Source organism: Schistocerca serialis, chromosome 4, assembly GCF_023864345.2.
Source record: "Schistocerca serialis cubense isolate TAMUIC-IGC-003099 chromosome 4, iqSchSeri2.2, whole genome shotgun sequence".
NCBI lineage: Eukaryota > Metazoa > Arthropoda > Insecta > Orthoptera > Acrididae > Schistocerca > Schistocerca serialis.
The window spans coordinates 601,593,941-601,615,672 of record NC_064641.1 but is presented as its reverse complement, the minus strand read 5'-3'; the positions used below and the strand labels follow the sequence as shown (position 1 = coordinate 601,615,672).

The 21,732-nt window shown below is 40.1% G+C and overlaps 1 protein-coding gene across 1 annotated transcript in view; it reads left to right on the top strand.

Moving 5' to 3' along the window:
* The window catches only part of LOC126475381 (ecto-NOX disulfide-thiol exchanger 2), a 220,303-nt gene that overhangs the window by 130,773 nt on the left and 67,798 nt on the right, over positions 1–21,732 (top strand). Inside the window, exon 9 of the mRNA XM_050103206.1 lies at positions 10,461–10,604. Within this exon, the coding sequence (XP_049959163.1) occupies positions 10,461–10,604 (144 nt within the window). The remainder of the gene's footprint in view (positions 1–10,460; positions 10,605–21,732) is intronic.

Here is a 21,732-nt window from a genome sequence, read left to right as displayed (position 1 = left end):
CTTTTTTGAGAGCTAGTTGCTTTCCTGATGATGACAGTGGTGGATACTGCCAAAAGCTTGGATTTTCATAGAGAAGTTCGTAGTATGGCAGGTATGCTGAAAACATTTGATACAATATGTGCATCATGAAAGACTTTGTGGGTGAAGTATTTGACCTGTAATTTTTTTTCTGCCTTTGCACTGACAGCTTCTCCTCTAATGAACTTGGTCTCCTCCCATGGTGTGGCTTGGTACAGGGCCATTTTGCACAGTTCTTATCCTTGATATGCATTTCAGTATTCTCATTCCATGATTGTGTTTCTTTAGTTCCTCGTATTTGGTGCTTTTGTCCACATACTGTATCTGCCATACATACCACAACCCTCTTCAGAATGTCCATTCTTCATCGAAAATTGTAGTTCTTGCCTTAGCAACATCTTGTGGACATTTTCCCTAAATGTGTGCTTGATTCAGTCAGATACCAACTTTTATTTTTTGTGATTCTTTTGTTATCGAGTCTGGCAGGTCTTTTCCACATATATTTGCTACTACCAACCTATGGTCTCCTTCTAGATCTTTTCTTGTATGATGTGGCATCATTCTGGGAATGTCAAAGGGTGTTAAAGGATTTATATATGGTGAAAAACTTGTCAGAATACCAATACCAGTATAAACACTACAATTTGAAGCGTGTATATAGATGGATCTTCATTATGATGGTGTCACACTCCATCCTTTTCTTAAGCAGTTGGATTTGTAGATTCATAGTTTTGTTTACTTGGCAAAAGCAAAGTCTTGGGCCAGAAGCTGCTGGTTGCATCCCATGGTCTGAAGCCTTTGCTGAGTTACTGTAGTCCACTACTATCAACATTATTTTATCTGAGCCAGAAAACTGATTTAGCAGGAACTCACATATGGCAATAAGCATGGAGGGAGACCAAGAGATGAATACACTAAACAGATGCAGAAAGATGTAGGTTGCAGTAGGTACTGGGAGATGAAGCAGCTTGCACGAGTTTATTGAAATTGTGGACAGTGGCAAATCTCAGCAGAGCTATACTTGTGGCAGTCTTGGTCCAGCACAGGTCAAAGTGCTTCTGAATTTCACAGCCTGGAATCAACATGGCCAGTTTGTGTGCTGATCTTGTGTCAGCAGAACTGTGAAGTTAACACTTTGCAGACCAAACCCAAGCATAGCTCGGGCCATAACTTTTGTGTTAAAAGACCATACTCGAATGTAGGTTGGACAGTGATTTTCTCTGTGTGCGAGCCACCTATAGCTTGGAAACTGGGCTCATTTTATATGAGAACAATGTACAGACATCTCGTGACCTGCCCCTGACTGGTGCTGCCTTTTGTTGTCAGTTCCTAGAATTATTTCGAAAGAAACATTAGTGAATGGAACAGCTGTTGTCATGAATGGCTGAGCCAATATGATTGCATTGATGTAATTTCTTGAGTGTACTGATTAGATTTTGCGTTTTGTTGTAATCCTGTTACAAATATGTCAGATTTGTTCAGCGAGCAAGAAATTTTATATGTTCAGGAGGAAGAAATTGCTCAATAACACTCCTCGAACTTTATTCTTTGGAGGATAATTATACTTTCTGTCATCATTATGTTAAAATTGTAATCTCTCAAAGAATTAAAGTAAATCTGAAAAATAAATCTTGAAGCTTAGCCCTTTTTTTAGTGTGTATTACTTCTGAAGATACATTGATTAAATAAGTGCCAGTAAAAAACAGCATAAGTGACCAATTTTATAGGCCCACTTCTTCTAAGTGGCCCGTCTCCAAAGTGTCAATATTGTATTTGGTAGTAAGTCTGTCTTCATACGTTTGGGACAGTCAAATGAAAACTGAACACTTGCCACAATGGGACCATGGAATGTTTCCGTTCAAAAGTAAACGCCACACACATTAAGACATTTATCCCACTGGGAGACGAGATGATGGATTCCTGTTTCATAGAACACAGTTGGCCACTGATGGATCTACAAGCACAGCCACTCATGCTCTTCCCTGTCCAGCTGAAGCTGATGTTCACCCATGTCTTTCTTCAGGTTACCAAAGATGTGAAAATTACATAGTGAAAGATTCCTGATGTACGGAGGATATTGCCATCCATTATAGGGGCGGGCATTATCGTGCAACAGGGTGAGTCCATATGACAGCATTTGAATAGCCCATAGGCAAATGGCAAAGCCACCAGTGGAAAAATCCGACACCTCCAGCGTGAAAGAGAAAGAAATCCAAAGCTTTTCACACAAGTTCTGGTAAAGTCATGATGACCACCTCCTTTGACTGCAGGAGCCCTCTGGTCATCGAATTCAAGGAGCTTGGAGTCACAATCAGTGTGCAGTGCTATGAAGACACTTTGCAGAAACTGTGATGTGTGATAAAGTCATAATGCCCAGCAATGCTGTTGGCTGGAATCATTCCGTTGCACGACAATGCCCACCCCCCACACTGCCAATCAGAGAAAGGCAGCGTTCAGCAATTTGGTTGGGAAACACTGCAACATCTTTCATACAGCACAGATTTTTCAGCATGTGATTTTTACATCTTTGGTGAACTGAAGAAAGACATGTGGACATCTCTTCCATCAGACAAGGAATTGCAATAGTGGGTACAGTTACGGATCTGTCAGTGGCTGACCCCATTCTGTGAAACAGGAATTGAGCATCTTGTCTCGCAGTGGGGAAAATGTCTTAACACCTGTGGTTATTACTTTTGAATGGAGCCAGGTCCATAGTCCCATTGTGGCTGGTATTCGGTTTTCATTTGACATTTCCTTGTAATACAAGTGTAGATTAGAGGATTACATTCACTGACTCATCTTCTGTGCAGTGCAAGTTGGTGAGCTGCCTATCCATACTTGTTACCTATGAGCTGTCAAGTTGGTTATTTGATTAACATATGGACACTAACCTGCAAAATACTAACGCGAATTCTTTACAGACGAATGGAAAAACTAGTAGAAACCAACCTCGGGGAAGATCAGTTTGGATTCCATAGAAATATTGGAACACGTGAGGCAATACTGACCCTACGACTTACCTTAGAAGCTAGATTAAGGAAAGGCAAACCTACGTTTCTAGCATTTGTAGACTCGGAGAAAGCTTTTGACAATTTTGACTGGAATACTCTCTTTCAAATTCTGAAGGTGGCAGGGGTAAAATACAGGGAATGAAAGGCTATTTACAATTTGTATAGAAACCAGATGGCAGTTATAAGGGTCGAGGGACACGAAAGGGAAGCAATGGTTGGGAAGGGAGTGAGACAGGGTTGTAGACTCTCCCCGATGTTATTCAATCTGTATATTAAGCAAGCAGTGAAGGAAACAAAAGAAAAATTCGGAGTAGGTATTAAAGTCCGTGGAGAAGAAATATAAACTTTGAGGTTCGCCGATGACATTGTAATTCTGTCAGAGACAGCAAAGGACTTGGAAGAGCAGTTGAACGGAATGGATAGTGTCTTGAAAGGAGGATATAAGATGAACATCAACAGAAGCAAAACGAGAATAAGGGAATGTAGTCGAATTAAGTCAGGGGATGCTGAGGGAATTAGATTAGGAAATGAGACACTTAAAGTAGTAAAGGAGACACTTAAAGTAGTAAAAGAGACCCTTAAAGTAGTAAAGGAGTTTTGCTATGTGGGGAGCAAAATAACTCATGATGGTCGAAATAGAGAGGATATAAAATGTAGACTGGCAATGGCAAGGAAAGCGTTTCTGAAGAAGAGAAATTGGGTAACATCGAGTATAGATTTAAGTGTCAGGAAGTTGTTTCTGAAAGTACAGGGCTATTACAAATGATTGAAGCAATTTCATAAATTCACTGTAGCTCCATTCATTGACATATGGTCATGACACACTACAGATACGTAGAAAAACTCATAAAGTTTTGTTCGGCTGAAGCCGCACTTCAGGTTTCTGCCGCCAGAGCGCTCGAGAGCGCAGTGAGACAAAATGGTGACAGGAGCCGAGAAAGCGTATGTCGTGCTTGAAATGCACTCACATCAGTCAGTCATAACAGTGCAACGACACTTCAGGACGAAGTTCAACAAAGATCCACCAACTGCTAACTCCATTCGGCGATGGTATGCACAGTTTAAAGCTTCTGGATGCCTCTGTAAGGGGAAATCAACGGGTCGGCCTGCAGTGAGCAAAGAAACAGTTGAACGCGTGCGGGCAAGTTTCACGCGTAGCCCGGGGAAGTCGACAAATAAAGCAAGCAGGGAGCTAAACGTACCACAGCCGACAGTTTGGAAAATCTTACGGAAAAGGCTAAAGCAGAAGCCTTACCGTTTACAATTGCTACAAGCCCTGACACCCGATGACAAAGTCAAACGCTTTGAATTTTCGGCGTGGTTACAACAGCTCATGGAAGAGGATGCGTTCAGTGCGAAATTTGTTTTCAGTGATGAAGCAACATTTTTTCTTAATGGTGAAGTGAACAGACACAATGTGGGAATCTGGGCGGTAGAGAATCCTCGCATTTGTGCAGCAAATTCGCAATTCACCAAAAGTTTATGTGTTTTGTGCAATCTCACAGTTTAAAGTTGACGGCCCCTTTTTCTTCTGAAAAAAAAAAAAAAAAAAGGTTACAGGACATGTGTATCTGGACATGCTGGGAAATTGGCTCATGCGACAACTGGAGACCGACAGCGCCGACTTCATCTTTCAACAGGATGGTGCTCCACCGCACTTCCATCATGATGTTCGGCATTTCTTAAACAGGAGATGGGAAAACCGATGGATCGGTCGTGGTGGAGATCATGATCAGCAATTAATGTCATGGCCTCCACGCTCTCCAGACTTAACCCCATGCGATTTCTTTCTGTGGGGTTATGTGAAAGATTCAGTGTTTAAACCTCCTCTACCAAGAAACGTGCCAGAACTGTGAGCTCACATCAACGGTGCTTTCGAACTCATTGATGGGGACATGCTGCGCCGAGTGTGGGAGGAACTTGATTATCGGCTTGATGTCTGCCGAATCACTAAAGGGGCACATATCGAACATTTGTGAATGCCTAAAAAAACTTTTTGAGTTTTTGTATGTGTGTGCAAAGCATTGTGAAAATATCTCAAATAATAAAGTTATTGTAGAGCTGTGAAATTGCTTCAATCATTTGTAATAACCCTGTATTTGTATGGAAGAGAAACATGGACGATAAATAGTTTGGACAAGAAGAGAATAGAAGCTTTCGAAATGTGGTGCTACAGAAGGATGCTGAAAATTAGATGGGTAGATCACATAACTAATGAGGAGGTATTGAACAGAATTGGGGAGAAGAGAAATTTGTGGCACAACTTGACTAGAAGGAGGGATCGGTTGGTAGGACATGTTCTGAGGCATCAAGGGATCACCAATTTAGTATTGGAGGGCAGCGTGGAGGGTAAAAATCGTAGAGGGAGACCAAGAGATGAATACACTAATCAGATTGTGAAGGATGTAGGTTGCAGTAGGTACTGGGAGATGAAGAAGCTTGCACAGGATAGAGTAGCTTGAAGAGCTGCATCAAACCAGTCTCAGGACTGAAGACCACAACAACAACAACGGACACTAACAACTGCATGACATGAATGTATGGATGAGACATTGGAATCTACCCTGGTTAGTCCTCTTAATCACTGCTGGTTAAAAAGGGCTCTCCTCTCAGTTTGTAATGGAGTATATGTTACAACCACAGTTGTGATATTGGAATTAGTGTCTCATTTTTGTCATGAAAAGATTTGCTGTAGCAGAGGGGTTACATATTGTCAGTACAACATGTAATCATTTATTTATCTTTCAATTACTCACTCCATGTTTGTGAGCCATACCTTGTATACATATCAGTGTGACACAAAATAAAACAGTTCTCTATAAAGTGAGGGTAGGTTCTTTCCTAGTAATGTCTGAGCTCAGATTCCTCCACTGGTTGCCATTCTTCTGTCGTTTCACATTTCCCTGCTTGAAGTAATTTTAAAATCTTGAACACTGTGCATTTTATTTCATGCATTCCACTCAGTGAAATCACACTGTCCCTATCAGGGCTTTAATTCTTTCAGATAGGGGCTCTTCCTATAAAAGAAATGTTTCTTTTTGAAGAATTGGATAGGTTTGCCAACAAGGAAAAGGTTTTTACTCTCAATCAGAGCTGTGCTTTGCATTCCTTGTTGTCATGCTGATTTAGGTTTTTGGGACTTTACCGAATCATCCAAGATAAATGCCGGAAAGATTCCTCAAACAGGATAATGGCCCAGTTTCCTAGTTCTTGTCCATTGTAATTGAATTCCCTACTTGTAAGATGGTTCTGTGAGTAGTAGTAAATGTGGTATTAAGTGTAATGAAATGCATGTGCTGTTGGTTGTCCATTATGTGTGGAAAGTTTATTTTTTGTTCTTTTGCCATGTCCAAATGTATGCTGTGCCCAGTAATAGATATTTTATATTTCCAAAAACCTTCCCCTTCCCAACCATATTCCTATAAACAAACCATCTTTGTGGTCACCAGAAATCTGTACTGATGCAGTTTCGGACAGTTATTTCAGTCTGTCAGTAAATTAATAAAAATAATCTTCTGAAGGCCTTTCCCATTTAGCTTTTTCCTCAGTGGATGGTTCTTAACAGCAACTTATATATTTACATAAGATATCTCTGAAGAATGAATGTCTCATTAAGCTGAGAATAGCACCTGCAGGAAACGTTTATATTGCTGTGTTCTTGCAAAATGTGCATCTTAAGAAACTGTGCATCTGTCTGTCAGTCTTATTGGGTTTTGCACTTTTTCAAGCATCTGCTTCATTTTTAATGTAAAATGCAAGTTCTAAAAAAGTTGTTACATCAGTTCTTTTAAAGATAGCAAATGCGTAAGTCATTGTTGGGAAATCTATAGTATGTTAAAGGATTCCACTTCACTCACAGTAAGTAATGATATAAGTACTATGACAAAATATTAAACAGGTGAGTTTGTTGTATGCAGTGTGATCATTGTATAAGTAATTGTGAAGTGCTCATGTTCTCTCTGCATGCATTTAAGTGGTAATAAGAAGCGAAGGTAAGAGATTTTCTCCAAAGTTTTGCTTGCAATCAGCCATGTTTGTTAACAAGTGGCGGAATTGTTATGCTGTTTCGAAACTATATGATCTCTTATCAGCAAATATGCTGTTATTTAAAATGTTTTTGTACAGTTGACAGATATAAAGGTATTTGTACACTGGATTTATGGTGTAAAAGGTAATGTCACAGTGAGTGACATAATAAGAGATATTTTCAGTTTGAGTGGCTCTTAATTTCTCTAGAGGATCATTTTGTTGACTGTATGGACATTTCTAATCTTGTAAATGAAAGCAGTAATAGAAGCATGAAGAAATAATGAAAATTGCCAAATTACACTGCTTTATAACTTTAAAAAAAGATTAACAGTTGTTACATTGCTGGAAAATTGGATCAAAGCGGCTTCTTATAATTGTTTGGCAATAAAGATAGATTATGCCTAGCAGGGGAATTATGGATGGTTTCAGGGGAAATAGGTGTATATAATCTCAAAACACAAGTGCAGCAAACTTTGACAACCTCTAATTATTACTGTCACTTTCTTAAACCCTCATTGCCAGTTTTGTAAACCCTCCTTGCCAGTTTTGTAAACCCTCATTGCCAGTTTTGTAAACCCTCATTGCCAGTTTTGTAAACCCTCATTGCCAGTTTTGTAAACCCTCATTGCCAGTTTTGTAAACCCTCATTGCCAGTTTTGTAAACCCTCATTGCCAGTTTTGTAAACCCTCATTGCCAGTTTTGTAAACCCTCATCGCCAGTTTTGTAAAGGCCTCATTGCTACTGCTGTAGAGGCCAAGCTGCCACTGTTGTTACGGTAGGCTGAGTTTCAGAGTTCCTGAATCGGTTTCTGGTGCAGTACACTGCTAAGACAATTTCTTCCTGCCAGTGTTACACAGCTATGCCCCAGGGTCAGGTAACAGTATAGGAGAACGAAGGTTCTACAGTACCCCAACAAATTAGTAACAAAGTCACACAAAAAAAGTTTAATTATCTTCGTGACTTGTCGATTAATGAAGTATGCAACACTGAATGCAATATATAATACAAACAAGGCCCTCAATGGCTAAGTGAAAATAATCATAGGTGCACTTCACAGTACACAGCAAATACAATTTACAACTGTCTGTCCATTTGTAAGAATTCACTAAATGATGTTCCCCGTATAAGTCAGCCCTGGACAATGATCTATAACCAAGCAGGCAAGAGCTGCTCTTCTACCTTGCGAGTAGGCTTATGTCTGTTGTCATCCAGTCATAAGCAAATTGTACTCTAACGGCAATCGGCCGAGGCAAAGCTGATATCTTCATCCTCGGTGATGCCCGGGGTGTTGGTGCAACTCACGCAAGTGGTGAGTCTCTATGGCAGTGCCATCAGCTTGCATCTTTGCACCTGTGGTGCTTTTGCTCTGGCTGTGTCTTGTTCGTACGACACAGCACTCATATTTTGTTATTTTCCTGGAGGCCCCCCCCCCCCTCCTTTTCCCCCTCTTTCTTGGTTTTGTGTGTGTGTGTGTGTGTGTGTGTGTGCGCGTGTGCTGTTGGATCCACATAACACATACTCTTTACCAAGGAGGTGTTAATATGTGTGCAATCGTTTTGTTACAAGAAAATGCAATTCGATGCATTCAAAACAAAGATGTGTTGCCATTCAGCTCACTACCATCTGTATTTGCACTACCATCTGAGACAGGTTTTGGGAGTGAGTGAGCAACAGTGTGGTATTGATTACTTTTGGTGGGTATCTTGTGAGCTGTAACTGTACCTCATTGTGGCACAAACATAGTGGATTTGACAAAATGATCTGTGATACTGATCGTGTAGAGATATCCATTTTGACTTTCATTTTTGTGTGTGAGAGGTTCTGTGCCACATTTTCACTTTGTGAAATATAAGAACTCCTACACAACTCCACTTATTGTTCATTCTGCATGGTTGACTATATATTGGCAATGGCACTAAGCCCAAAATCTCTTAAATGTTTGTAATGTTATGAAGAGGTACACTGTAAGTAAAGGGAAGTCTGGCTATGACATATCAGTATTATGAGTGGTGACTAGGTAAGAATCTGCTGGCATCAACTCTCATAAGTTGACTGTGCTTTGATCTCTCAAGTTTTCTTGGCATGATTGGTTAATGATGTGCTTTCAGGTGTTCAGCTGAGTTGCTGATTCCATTTTCATGCACAGTATTTCGATGACTGAACCTGTAGTCTGTTTAAGGTGCTGTGAGCTGAGGAAGTGAATACACAAAACAACACAGCCCGCAGCATCTGAAGAAGAAGACTGTGTTGATCATCGCAATATAGGGCATAAAAATGGAATCAACAACACACCCGAACATCCAAAAGTGCACCACTTACTGTGTTTGCTGTAAACTAACAGCTGTGCAATGGATTAGAAGAGTTGAAAGTCTCAAAGAATTCTGTTCCTATCATCTTTTGTCCCTGGTAATATCGTGGTGGATTTCTGTGGAAGGACTGCAGGCACCAGTAATTGACTTGCCATGACAGTAGTGTGGACCCATTGCTGTGCGCCTTCTGAGATGGTCTCCAACATAACAAAACAATACCCAGCAGAACATCTGTTCTTACAAAAATTACAGCACTAGTAATGCACCCTTGGATACCTGCATGTTATATTCTGAATTGTAAGGGAAAAGTAGTGCTTGAACTCAAGAAAATAATTCTATCCCATACATTACACACTTTGTAAACTTTTTGTGCTATTTGCAAATTAGTTCATGGGCATAAAGGAAGCAACAGGTTTTGATGGCCATATCCATTTGATTTACATTATATCATAAGTGAAATGAACACATGAGTATAAAGAGCCAGAGGTTTCTTTTGCATGGGAAGTCTCTGATAGGGGTACACTTTGTTTGAAACAGTGTCAGCCTATCAGAGATTTGTTCCAGTGTTATTTCGGGTGAGCATTGGGTTAGTTCCTACTAGAAGGCAACAATCAGCGTCCTTTAAAATATTTGCCATAATGGAATAGTTGTTCAACAAAAGACCAACAAATGTGTGTCATATTGCCTTGTTTGCATCATTGATTATTATGATCTGGTATTCAAGTTTCTGGGGGATCAGTTATCTGATATGGCTGCACATGATCATTGTTGACGTATGACTCCCATTTTAGGTAAAACAATAACAGTAAAACTCTTTATTATTGTCAGACACAAAAATGTAATGTGTCGCTGCTTCTTTGAGATTATAGGAGAAAAAAACTACCAATTTTAGTAGGTGGACTGTAGGGAACAAAGGATGTCACAGCAGACCATAGAATTGAAAATATTGCAGAGCAGGTAGATGTATGAGTTGTGTAACTTATCTTTCTTTTCACTGTAAATAATAAAATAGTTCAATATGATTGCAGCAAAATGATTGGAGAAGCAAACACTTCGCAGTGTATGCTAAAACAGTTCTGTTAATTTGAACAGGAAATCAAAGCTGTCCAGCTGGAAGAAGTGTTGAACGAGCGAGCTGATGAAGAAATGGAAGTCTCAGATGCTGAAGACGATATGACAAGCCATAAAAAAAAGAGCCGTGATGCTGATGATAGATCCACTATCAATGTGTTGAGGGTAAGTTTGTAAAATTATTGAAATTGTCTTTAATTGGCACTAATACAGGGACATTAGTTGCTATAATGTTAGATACTTTTTCGAACTACATTCATAACTTTTACAGGGTAGTTGTATCTTCTGAACTTTTAGTACGTGACTTAGTGGAATTATGCCTTGTCACATCAATTGCTCACTCAGTACACACAATGAACACAGATTTCATTTCTACCAGAGATTGGTTAGTTTATTGAATGTGATGTATTGGGATCTTCAGATGTGCCTGAACAGAGATGGATACTTCTGTCATTAAATAAACATATGAACGTGCTACAGAGAAACAATACAGTCCGATGTCAACTGCAGGTCTGCACGTAGCACTGTCTTGGAAGGGTATCCTATTCAACAAGGCTGGATGGTAGACATAATTAAATCTGGAATGCTTACAAATACCCTTGCTTCATGTGAACACGTAATGGCAGAATTTTGAGAATAGCACAAAAATACGGGATCTTTGTCTTCGTGATTCAGGAAACCATGTCTAGATGAATTTACTCTAATCTTTTTTCTGTTCCATAGTTTGGGATATTCATATACCTAGCTAGTTAAAATCAGTCACATAATCATTTTCATGTCCCTGTTTCTTTGTCTTTCTTTCACAGAAGTAGCAAAACAGAGTATATTTATGAAGCTTATCAATCTTTCATCCCATAACTTACATATTAATATATAATTTTTTGCATTATTAATACATTAAACATCCACCTCTACTTCAAGCGAGGCATATGGGGAAACACAGACAATGGCATGTATGTCACAGCATGTTGCATTACAAATATGGGCCCGTATTTCTCATAGTCCTCAATTTTAAGTAGGTGTGTGTGAGTTATTTTTATTTATGTATTTAACAGAACTCTTCAGTATCTTGGACCATAAATTTTATCAAGAGCAGGCATTGGTTCTAGAGTAAACAGTGACTGTTGAAATAAAGTTTGTAGGACAGCCAACACAAATAAAAATCATTATTTTTTATTGACAAGTTTCACACAATGTAATGAGAGCATTGTCAGAAACTGTGGAATTTACACTGTATAATTTACACAGTGTTTGGAATTTACACTTTGGAATTTACAAACTCTTAAAATACAGTATCTTATATTGATATAAATGAACATATTCGGTTAACAGTGTGACAAATTATTTTCAAGGTAGATCTATCTGTAGTAGTTTGTAAGACAATTAGAATTATCCACGTAAATTAAATTCGTTCATTTAATAAATTTTTTGAGTTCTCTTGTTTTCTATAACAGTTACAAATTTTTCCAATTTGTTTAGCAAAGAGCCTTGGAAGAATTAGAAATTTTTAGTAGAAAAAAAATGAAGCATGCAAATTTATTAAATGGACAAAACAGATCAGCAAAGGCCCTTTGCCAAATGTAATGGGAGAATTAAAAGTTTCATTAGAAATAAATGAAATGTACAGAATTTATTAAATCAATAAAACAAATTTTATTTGCATGGATTCTTCCAATTTTCGACAAAGTACTAGAGATGAGCAGTCAAGACATAACCTTAACTACGTTCCATTTTATTCTTACAGAAATATTCTCAAAAATGTATTATGTTTAGTTTACTTTCAGAGATGTAATTTTTTTTAAAAGGTGTATATGGTGTCAACACGGAAATGCCCTATTTTCAATCTGCTGTCATCACAAAATTAAATGAAGTAGATTATAACCTTCTCGGAAGTAAATTGAAAGCAAAGTTTTAAAAAATTACAGTGTCAAAGTAAAACACCTTCATGTGAGCCAGTGCGATTACATGAAGAATGTTTAGTCTGCACTGGAAACCTCGTGAATCTGCTGAAACGCATCCAAAGGGATGGTACCGATGACTTCAACAATCCAAGTGCAGATATCTTTGAAGGTCCTGCACTGCAGTGGTGAACATCCTGTCCTTCATGTAGCCCCAGAGTTGAAACAGGCTATAATATGAATGTTGATGCTGATTAGATTTTTGATGTACTACATGAACCATCAGTGTTCTGTGATGACCTTACTGATTTTGTATTGACTGATGTTGAGGTGGAAGCTAGTCCAGCTTGGCTTACTATTGCTATTGTTCATCTTAATTGTGCATTACATTCGTTGGCTACTAGCTACAAAAACTTCCCGCCAAGTGATGTAATTGCATACTGAACATTTGTGGTAACACATACTGAAGTTTTTACAAGAATTGATGTTTCAGGAATTTTTTTAAATTTAAAAATCTATATGTGTATGTACTCGTCAAACATATGGAATGAATATAAAATTTATGTTAGTTGGTGATGTGACTCTGTGTAATAGTATTAAAGATCTGTAGCATCAACTGAGAACTGGCATCTATGAATGCCGTTATATAATATATGAGCTCTGCCATAACTTCTATGCAGCATTTTATGTGGATATGACCACTAATAAGCTGTCCATGTGAATGAATTGTCATCAGGAACCAGTGGCTAAGAGCAGAGTCAACCACATAATAGCAGAACACTGATGAGCACCATGCTTGATTGCATCACACCTGCACCAGCTGGATCTCTCTTCTCAATACCAAATTGTTTAATTTATGTTTTTACAATACAACTTTCAGTTCTGTAAACGTCCTGACAATGCACCCATGGTGTAGGTGTAGCATCTTTGATTATCAACAAGAGCAGAAAATAGTATTATGGGAGTAGGATTTGTTACAAATAGGAAGGTAGGGCAGAGACTGAGCTACAGTGAACAGTACAGTGATGAGGTTGTCTTCATCAAAATTGGCTGCAAATCATCACAGACAATAATTGTTCAAGTATATATGCTGACGTGACAGTCAGAAGGTGAAGAGATAGGGAAAGTGTATGGGGATATTAATGCGATTTAGCTGCTTGAGCACTGTGGATTTACATTCCCTCTCCATGCCCACATATGGTACAACTTACAACAAGTTTGGAAAAGATATGTACAGAGTCATTTTATCCATGGAGCTGGCTTGATTGATAGATTCTAAGTTTGTCTTTCAAATGAAGCACACCTGATTCATTTGTATCAAACAAGAAATGAAAATCATTGTCTTTGGAATGGAAACTTAATATTATCAAAGACTTTGATGCAAAAATTACAATTTGTGAACTGGCAAAGGAGGTTGATCTACCTGGATCAGTCACAATAATTATAAGAAAAAATACTCAAAGCTGTGGAAAATGCCCAGTCTTCGAGCTTAAGTATCATTCTTAAATGTTATGGTATTATCATTCAGATGGAAACAATGTTAAATTATGGTGTGATTATGAAGTACATCTACATCTACAACTACTTCTACTTCTACATCCGTACTCCGCAAGCCACCTGACGGTGTGTGGCGGAGGGTACCTTGAGTACCGCTATCGGTTCTCTCTTGTATTCCAGTCTCGTATTGTTCGTGGAAAGAAGGATTGTTGGTATGCCCCTGCGTGGGATCTAATCTCTCTGATTTTACCCTCATGGTCTCTTCGCGAGATATACGTAGGAGGGAGCAATATACTGCTTGACTCCTCGGTGAAGGTATGTCCTCGAAACTTCAACAAAAGCCCGTACCGAGCTACTGAGCGTCTCTCCTGCAAAGTCTTCCACTGGAGTTTATCTATCGTCTCTGTAACGCTTTCATGATTACTAAATCATCCTGTAACGAAGCGTGCTGCTCTCCGTTGGATCTTCTCTATCTCTTCTATCAACCCTATCTGGTACGGATCCCACACCGATGAACAATACTCAAGCAGTGGGCGAACAAGTGTACTGTAACCTACTTCCTTTGTTTTCGGATTGCATTTCCTTAGGATTCTTCCAATGAATCTCAGTCTGGCATCTGCTTTACCGACAATTAACTTTATATGATCATTCCATTTTAAATCACTCCTAATGCATGCTCCCAGACAATTTATGGAATTAACTGCTTCCAGTTGCTGACCTGCTGTATTGTAGCTAAATGATAAGGGATCTTTCTTTCTATGTATTCGCAGCACATTACACTTGTCTACATTGAGATTCAATAGCCATTCCCTACACCATGTGTCAATTCGCTGCAGATCCTCCTGCATTTCAGTACAATTTTTCATTGTTACAACCTCTCGATATACCACAGCATCATCCGCAAAAAGCCTCAGTGAACTTCCGATGTCACCCACAAGGTCATTGATATATATTGTGAATAGCAACGGTCCTACGACACTCCCCTGCGGCACACCTGAAATCACTATTACTTTGGACGAATTCTCTCCATTGAGTATGACATGCTGCATTCTGTTATCTCTTCAATCCAATCACACAATTGGTCTGATGGTCCATATAGTCTTACTTTGTTCATTAAACGATTGCGGGGAACTGTGTCGAATTCCTTGCGGAAGTCAAGAAACACGGCATCTACCTGGGAACCCGTAGCCGGCCGGAGTGGCCGAGCGGTTAAAGGCGCTACAGTCTGGAACCGCACGACCGCTACGGTCGCAGGTTCGAATCCTGCCTCGGGCATGGATGTGTGTGATGTCCTTAGGTTAGTTAGGTTTAAGTAGTTCTAAGTTCTAGGGGACTTATGACCACAGCAGTTGAGTCCCATAGTGCTCAGAGCCATTTGAACCATTTTTTGGGAACCCGTGTTTATGGCCCTCTGCGTCTCGTGGACGAATAGCGCGAGCTGGGTTCCACACGATTTTCTTTTTCGAAACCCATGCTGATTTCTAGTCTCCAGAAAAGTCATTATACTCTACAACTGATCGACGTTAGAGATATAGATCTATAGTTCTGCACATCTGTTCAATGTCCCTTGTTGAAAACGGGGATGACCTGTGCCCTTTTCCAATCCTTTGGAACCCTACGCTCTTCTAGAGACCTACGGTACACCGCTGCAAGAAGGGCGAAGGTTCCTTCACGTACTCTGTGTAAAATCGAACTGGTATCCCATCAGGTCCAGTGGCCTTTCTTCTTTTGAGCGATTTTAATTGTTTCTCTATCCCTCTGTCGTCTATTTCGATATCTACCATTTTGACATCTGTGCGATAATTTAGAGAAGGAACTACCGTGCAGTCTTTCTCTGTGAAACAGCTTTGGAAAAAGACATTTAATATTTCGGCCTTTAGGCTGTCATCCTCTCAGTACCATTTTGGTCACGAGTGTCTGGACATTTTGTTTTGATCTACCTACTGCTTTGACATAAGACCAAAATTTCTTAGGATTTTCTGCCAAGTCAGTACATAGAACTTTACTTTCGAATTCATTGAATGCCTCTCACATAGCCCTCCTCACACTACATTTTGCTTCGCGTAATTTTTGTCTGCAAGGCTCTGGCTATGTTTATGTTTGCTGTGAAGTTCCCTTTGCTTCCGCAGCAGTTTTCTAACTCGGTTGTTGTACCATGGTGGCTCTTTTCCATATCTTATGAACCTGCTTGGCACATACTCATCTAATGCATATTGTATGATGGTTTTGAACTTTGTCCACTGATGCTCAACACTGTCTGTACCAGAGACAAAACTTTCGTGTTGAGCCGTCAGGTACTCTGAAATCTGCTTTTTGTCACTTTTGCTAAACAGAAAAATTTTCCTACCTTTTTTAATATTTCTATTTACAGTTGAAATCATCGATGCAGTAACCGCTTTATGATTGCTGATTCCCTGTTCTGCATTAACTGTTTCAAATAGTTCGGGTCTGTTTGTCACCAGAAGGTCTAATATGTTAGTGCCATGAGTCGGTTCTCTGTTTAACTGCTCAAAGTAGTTTCAGATAATGCACTTTAAAAAAATTCACTGGAGTCTTTGTCCCTGCCACCCATTATAAACGTTTGAGTCTCCCAGTCTATATCCGGCAAATTAAAATCTCCACCTAGAACTATAACATGGTGGGGAAATCTACTCGAAATATTTTCCAAATAGCGCCTCCCCCTTCACTGTCCAGCCTGTCTCTGCGGTATACATTCTAATCTGAGTTTAGAATTTCATTACTGTTTACATCTGGTTTTAGCCAACTTTCTGTCCCTTGCACTATGTGGGCATTGTGACCGTTTATTAATGCGTTTATTAATGAGAGCAGACCTGGGACCTTTCTATAGACGCTCCTGCAGTTTACTATTAGCACATTAATATTGTTATTCCCTGTTGCATTGTGCCTACTCCTACCTTGCCGCATCTCAGGAGGTGTCTTGTTGGGCCTAGGGAGGGAATTCTCTAACCTAAAAAACCCACATGTGCACTCCACACGTACTCCGCTACCCTTGTAGCCACTTCCTGCGTGTAGTGCACGCATGACCTATTCGAGAAATTTGCACCCTAGATCTCCGCAGAATCGTCTGAGCCTCTCTCTTAAGGCTTCCACTCGGCTACAAACCAGACGACTGCGGTCGGTTCTGGGAATGATACTACAAATAGTTAGCTCAGATTCCACCCCTCGAGCGAGGCTTTCCGCCTTCACCATCTCCGCCAACCGCCTGTATGAACTGAGGATGACCTCTGAACCCAGGCGGCAGGAGTCATTGGTGCCGACATGAGCAACAATTTGCAGTCGGGTGCACCCAGTGCTCTCTATCGCCACCGGCAGGGCCTCCACATCTCGGATGAGACCCCCCCCCCCCCCCCCCCGGCAAGCAGACAGAGTGAACACTGGCCTTCTTCCCCAAACTTCCCGCTGTTTTCGTAAGGGGCTCCATCACCCGCCTAACGTTGGAGCTCCCAATCACTAATAAACCCCTCCCCCCATTTGCCTGCTCGGACCTTGCTGAATGGAGTGGTCACATGTCTTCTCACAGGCAGAGTGGGTGATGCCACACGGCCAGCCTCCACATTGACCCTCCGCCTTGTGCACCATGAACGCCACTGAACCCGCCACTCCCCTTGGGGAGAGGGTCGCCCAACCGTGCCTGGTAACCGCGAAGATGTCTTGACAGCAGGGACAGTGGGTGAAGCATGTAACACCTGGGGTGTACCATGCGACGCACCAGACTCCTCACTGCCGCTACATTATGAGGCAGCAGCCTGAAGACGGCTGACCGCGGCCACCAACACGTTCAGCTGTTCACGTACCGTGGCCAGCTCCTCCTGCATCCGTACACAGCAGTCACACATCCTATCCATCCTAAGAAATCAATTTACTGTAGAGAGTTAATAAACTTTTAACTAGACTGCTAATTCACTAAAGGCGGCTGATAGTTGACTAAACTGTGGTTACTAGACACTTCTTGTAGAAAACAATGAAAATAGCACTACCTGTCTCTGGACTGTACTCAAAACAAACACTAGCACTACTGGCAGTATGGCTGATTATAGGGACTGTCTCTGACTGTATTCAAAACAAACCCCAAATCTATGGAACACTATTACTAGCACTCAACAATTAAAGCTTCCTAAAAGCAAAAACACACAGAAGAAGAAGTGACAAGTAAGAAAAATACAGTTAATACTTAAATTAATGTCGCTCGCTGCACAGCAGACGCAAAGCAGATGGCAGTTACGACGAGAGTGAAAATTTCTACTGGTTAGAACACAGTGTGATCTGAAGCTGAACTGATTTTTGAGGGATTGAAAGAAGAAGCTGGGAAGGCGACAAGAGATGAAATGTTTAAAGCTAGTGACAATTGGTTTAGTTGATTAAGAAGTCATCGTAATTGGCGAAGTATCGCAAGAAATGGAGAGGCAGAGGCAGGTAGCACTGATAAAGAGACTGCATCGCTCTATCCAGAAACTAAAAAATGTGACTGTACCAGCCAAACCATACTCAACCTGAAGATTTTAATCCTGCCGAAGGTTAGTGATGGCTGGTGAGAATGCTGCTCGTGATTGTAAATTGAAACCTCTCTTAGTTTATCCGTTCAGTAAATCGAAGAGCTTAAAAAAATACGTCTGAAGTTCGGTTACCCATGACTTGGAAATTGAATGCTACAACTTGGGTGACACCTTCCGTCATGACTTCATACCTGAAGCCAAACATCATTGCCAGTTAAATTTCATTTAAAAGTGATGTTGTTGATTGACTATGCACCAGGTCATCATCATCATCCCCCTCCCCCAACCCCCCTCCCGCATGTAAAAGTTGTACTTTTGCCACTGAACATAACCAACTTGCTTCAACCATTGGACCAGGGAGTCATTAAAACATTTAAAGCTTACTACATGAGACAATCATTTACACATCTACATGAAGCTATGAGACTAAACAGTGAGCTCACTGTTAAAGGCTTGTGGAAGCAATTGAATGTTTTGAATGCTGTGAGAAGTACTGAATGATCTCAGAACGAAATTTCACAAGAAATTTTAAATGGTGTAAGGTAAAAACTGTGTCCCTTTTTTTTTTCACCAGTGAAGCCCACTGGGAACGGGTACCAGATACTGATCAAATTGCTAATGTGATTGAAGAATTGCTTGATCTTGCCAGACAATTAAATTTGGAGGTGGATGGCGGTGACGTTCAAGAACTGCTGCTTTTACACAGTCAGGAACTGACAATTGATTAGCTTATAGAAATGCATGAGCAAAAGCAGAACATTGAACAACCTGATTCATTAGACCCAGTTCAGTCAGAAGATCAGATCAGTTTCAAACTTGACAGGAGGCCTCTGTTCAATTGAGAAAGGGTTACAAATTTTAGAAAAAGTAGACTGCAAGAAAATGTGCATTTATGCTACAAAGTGGAGAATGAAAAATTTTGCTATGAGGAAATTTTGTGTGAGAGGACATAAATTTGACTCATCAGATGACATTGTTATATTATATGAAGCCTTCTGTCTCACAGTAGCTTTGGTTTACCTTGTTGCAATGCATAGTACTGTGATATAATTTTATGTATTGTCAAACATTTTATTAAACATTTTTCTTCTAAATTTTACTGTTTTATTTAGTCTCTGGTCCCAATCGAACATAATTTGTGCGTGTTTGTATATACAAAATTGGATTCTGACTCACGCAAATTTGTCTTAACACCATTATTGCTTGGTCACACCTGTCGCATAAGTCCATGGTATTATTCTACTCAGAAAGGCTGGGAGATATGGGAAGATTTCAGTGATATTATGTCATGGTCAAGCAGAGATTCTGAAACCACATATGAGATTTTAAGGCGTACACAGTAGCAGATACATATAGACTAATATCACAATTGAGTAATGATGATGAGTCGACTGAAGGTTAAGAGAGGATTCAGGATGAATCGGTGTGCAAAGAAGTGGGATGTGGAAATACTAAGGCATGAAGAGATATGCATCAAATTCTGTGAGGCTGTAGAACTGCGATAATTATTAGCTAAGTAGGCAGTAGGCTAATTATTGCAGTATCTATAGCCTCACAGAACTTCAAGCACATCTCTTCATTCCACATCCCACCACTCAATAGGCAGTAGGCAAGATGTACCTGTCGTCCAGTGGTTGTGTCTTTGATAAGCAATCAAAATGTCCTCGGTCCTTGCTTTGAAACCTGCCACTGCTTAAATTTTGATTAATAATCAGCATTGGCAGCCAAAAATTTCCAGCATAAGAAAGTGCCCTCATTCTGCCAACGACCATGTCAGAGAGGGCAGAGGAGTGGACAGAGGTTTGGGACACACTCGTGTTCTAGGAGTGGGGAAACTGCCCCTAAAGGTGGAAAAATCAGCAATATTCAATGGCATGAGGATGCAGAAGGCAATGGAAACTACTGCTTTAAAGATATGTAACATGTATCTAAAGGACATGTGGCCTGTAATTGAAAAAGTGTCATGATGATCTCTCCATTGGCAAAAGATTCCAGAATAGTCACCCATTTGGATCTCTGGGGGGGGACTGCCAAGGGGGAGGTGAGCATGAGAAAAAGATTGACTAATCAACGAAAGGATAACGTTCTATAAGATTGGGGCATGGAATGTCAGAAGCTTGAACATGGTTGGGAAACTAGAAAATCTGAAAAGGAAAATGCAAAGGCTCAGTCTAGATATAGTAGGGGTTAGTGAAGTGAATTAGGAAGAAGACAAGGATTTCTGGTCAGACGACTATATGGTAATATCAACAGCAGCAAAAAATGGTATAGCAGGAGTAGGATTCGTTATGAATAGGAATGTAGTGCAGAGAGAGTGTGTTATTGTGAATGGTTCAGTGATAGGGTTGTTCTTATCAGAATCAACAGCAAACCAGCACTGACAATGATAGTTCAGGTATATATGCTGACGTCGCAAGCTGAAGATTGAGAGATAGAGAAAGTATATGAGGATGTTGAACGGGTAATACAGTATGTGAAAGGAGATGAAAATCTAATAATCATGGGAGACTGGAATGCAGTTGTAAGGGAAGGAGCAGAAGAAAAGGTTACAGGAGAATATGGGCTTGGGACAAGAAATGAGAGAGGAGAAAGAGTAATTGAGTTCTGTAATAAATTTCAGCCAGTAATTGAGTTCTGTAATAAATTTCAGCCAGTAATGGCAAATACTCTGTTCAAGAGTTACAAGAAGAGGAGGTATACTTGGAAAAGACTATGTGGTACGGGAAGGTTTCATTAGATTACATCGTGTCAGACAGAGATTCCAAAATCAGATATTGGATTGTAAGGTGTACCCAGGAGCAGATACAGACTCAGAGGACAATATAGTAATGATGAAGTGTAGGCTGAAGTTGAAGACATTAGTCAGGAAGAATCAGTAGGCAAAGAAGCAGGATACGGAAGTACTAAGGAATGACAAGATACGCTTCAAGTTTTCTAATGCTATAGATACAGCAATAAGGAATAGTTCAGTAGGCAGTACAGTTGAAGAGGAATGGACATCTCTAGAAAGGGCCATTACAGAAGCTGGAAAGACATAGGTCCAAAGAAGGTAACTGCAAAGAAACCATGGGTAGGGGAAGAAATACTTCACTTGATCGATGAAAGGAGGAAGTACAAAAATGTCCCAGGAAACTCAGAAACACAGAAATACTAGTCTCTGAGGAATTAAATAAATAGGAAGTGCAGAGAAGCTAAGACAAAATGACCTGATGAAAAATGTGATGAAATCTAAAACGAAATGATTGTCGGAAGGACAGACTCAGCATACAGGAAAGTCAAAGCAACCTTTGGTGTAATTAGAAGTATGGGCTGTGACATGAAGAGTGCAATGGGAATTCCACTGTTAGATGGAGAGGAGAGAGTGAATAGGTGGAAAGAGTACAT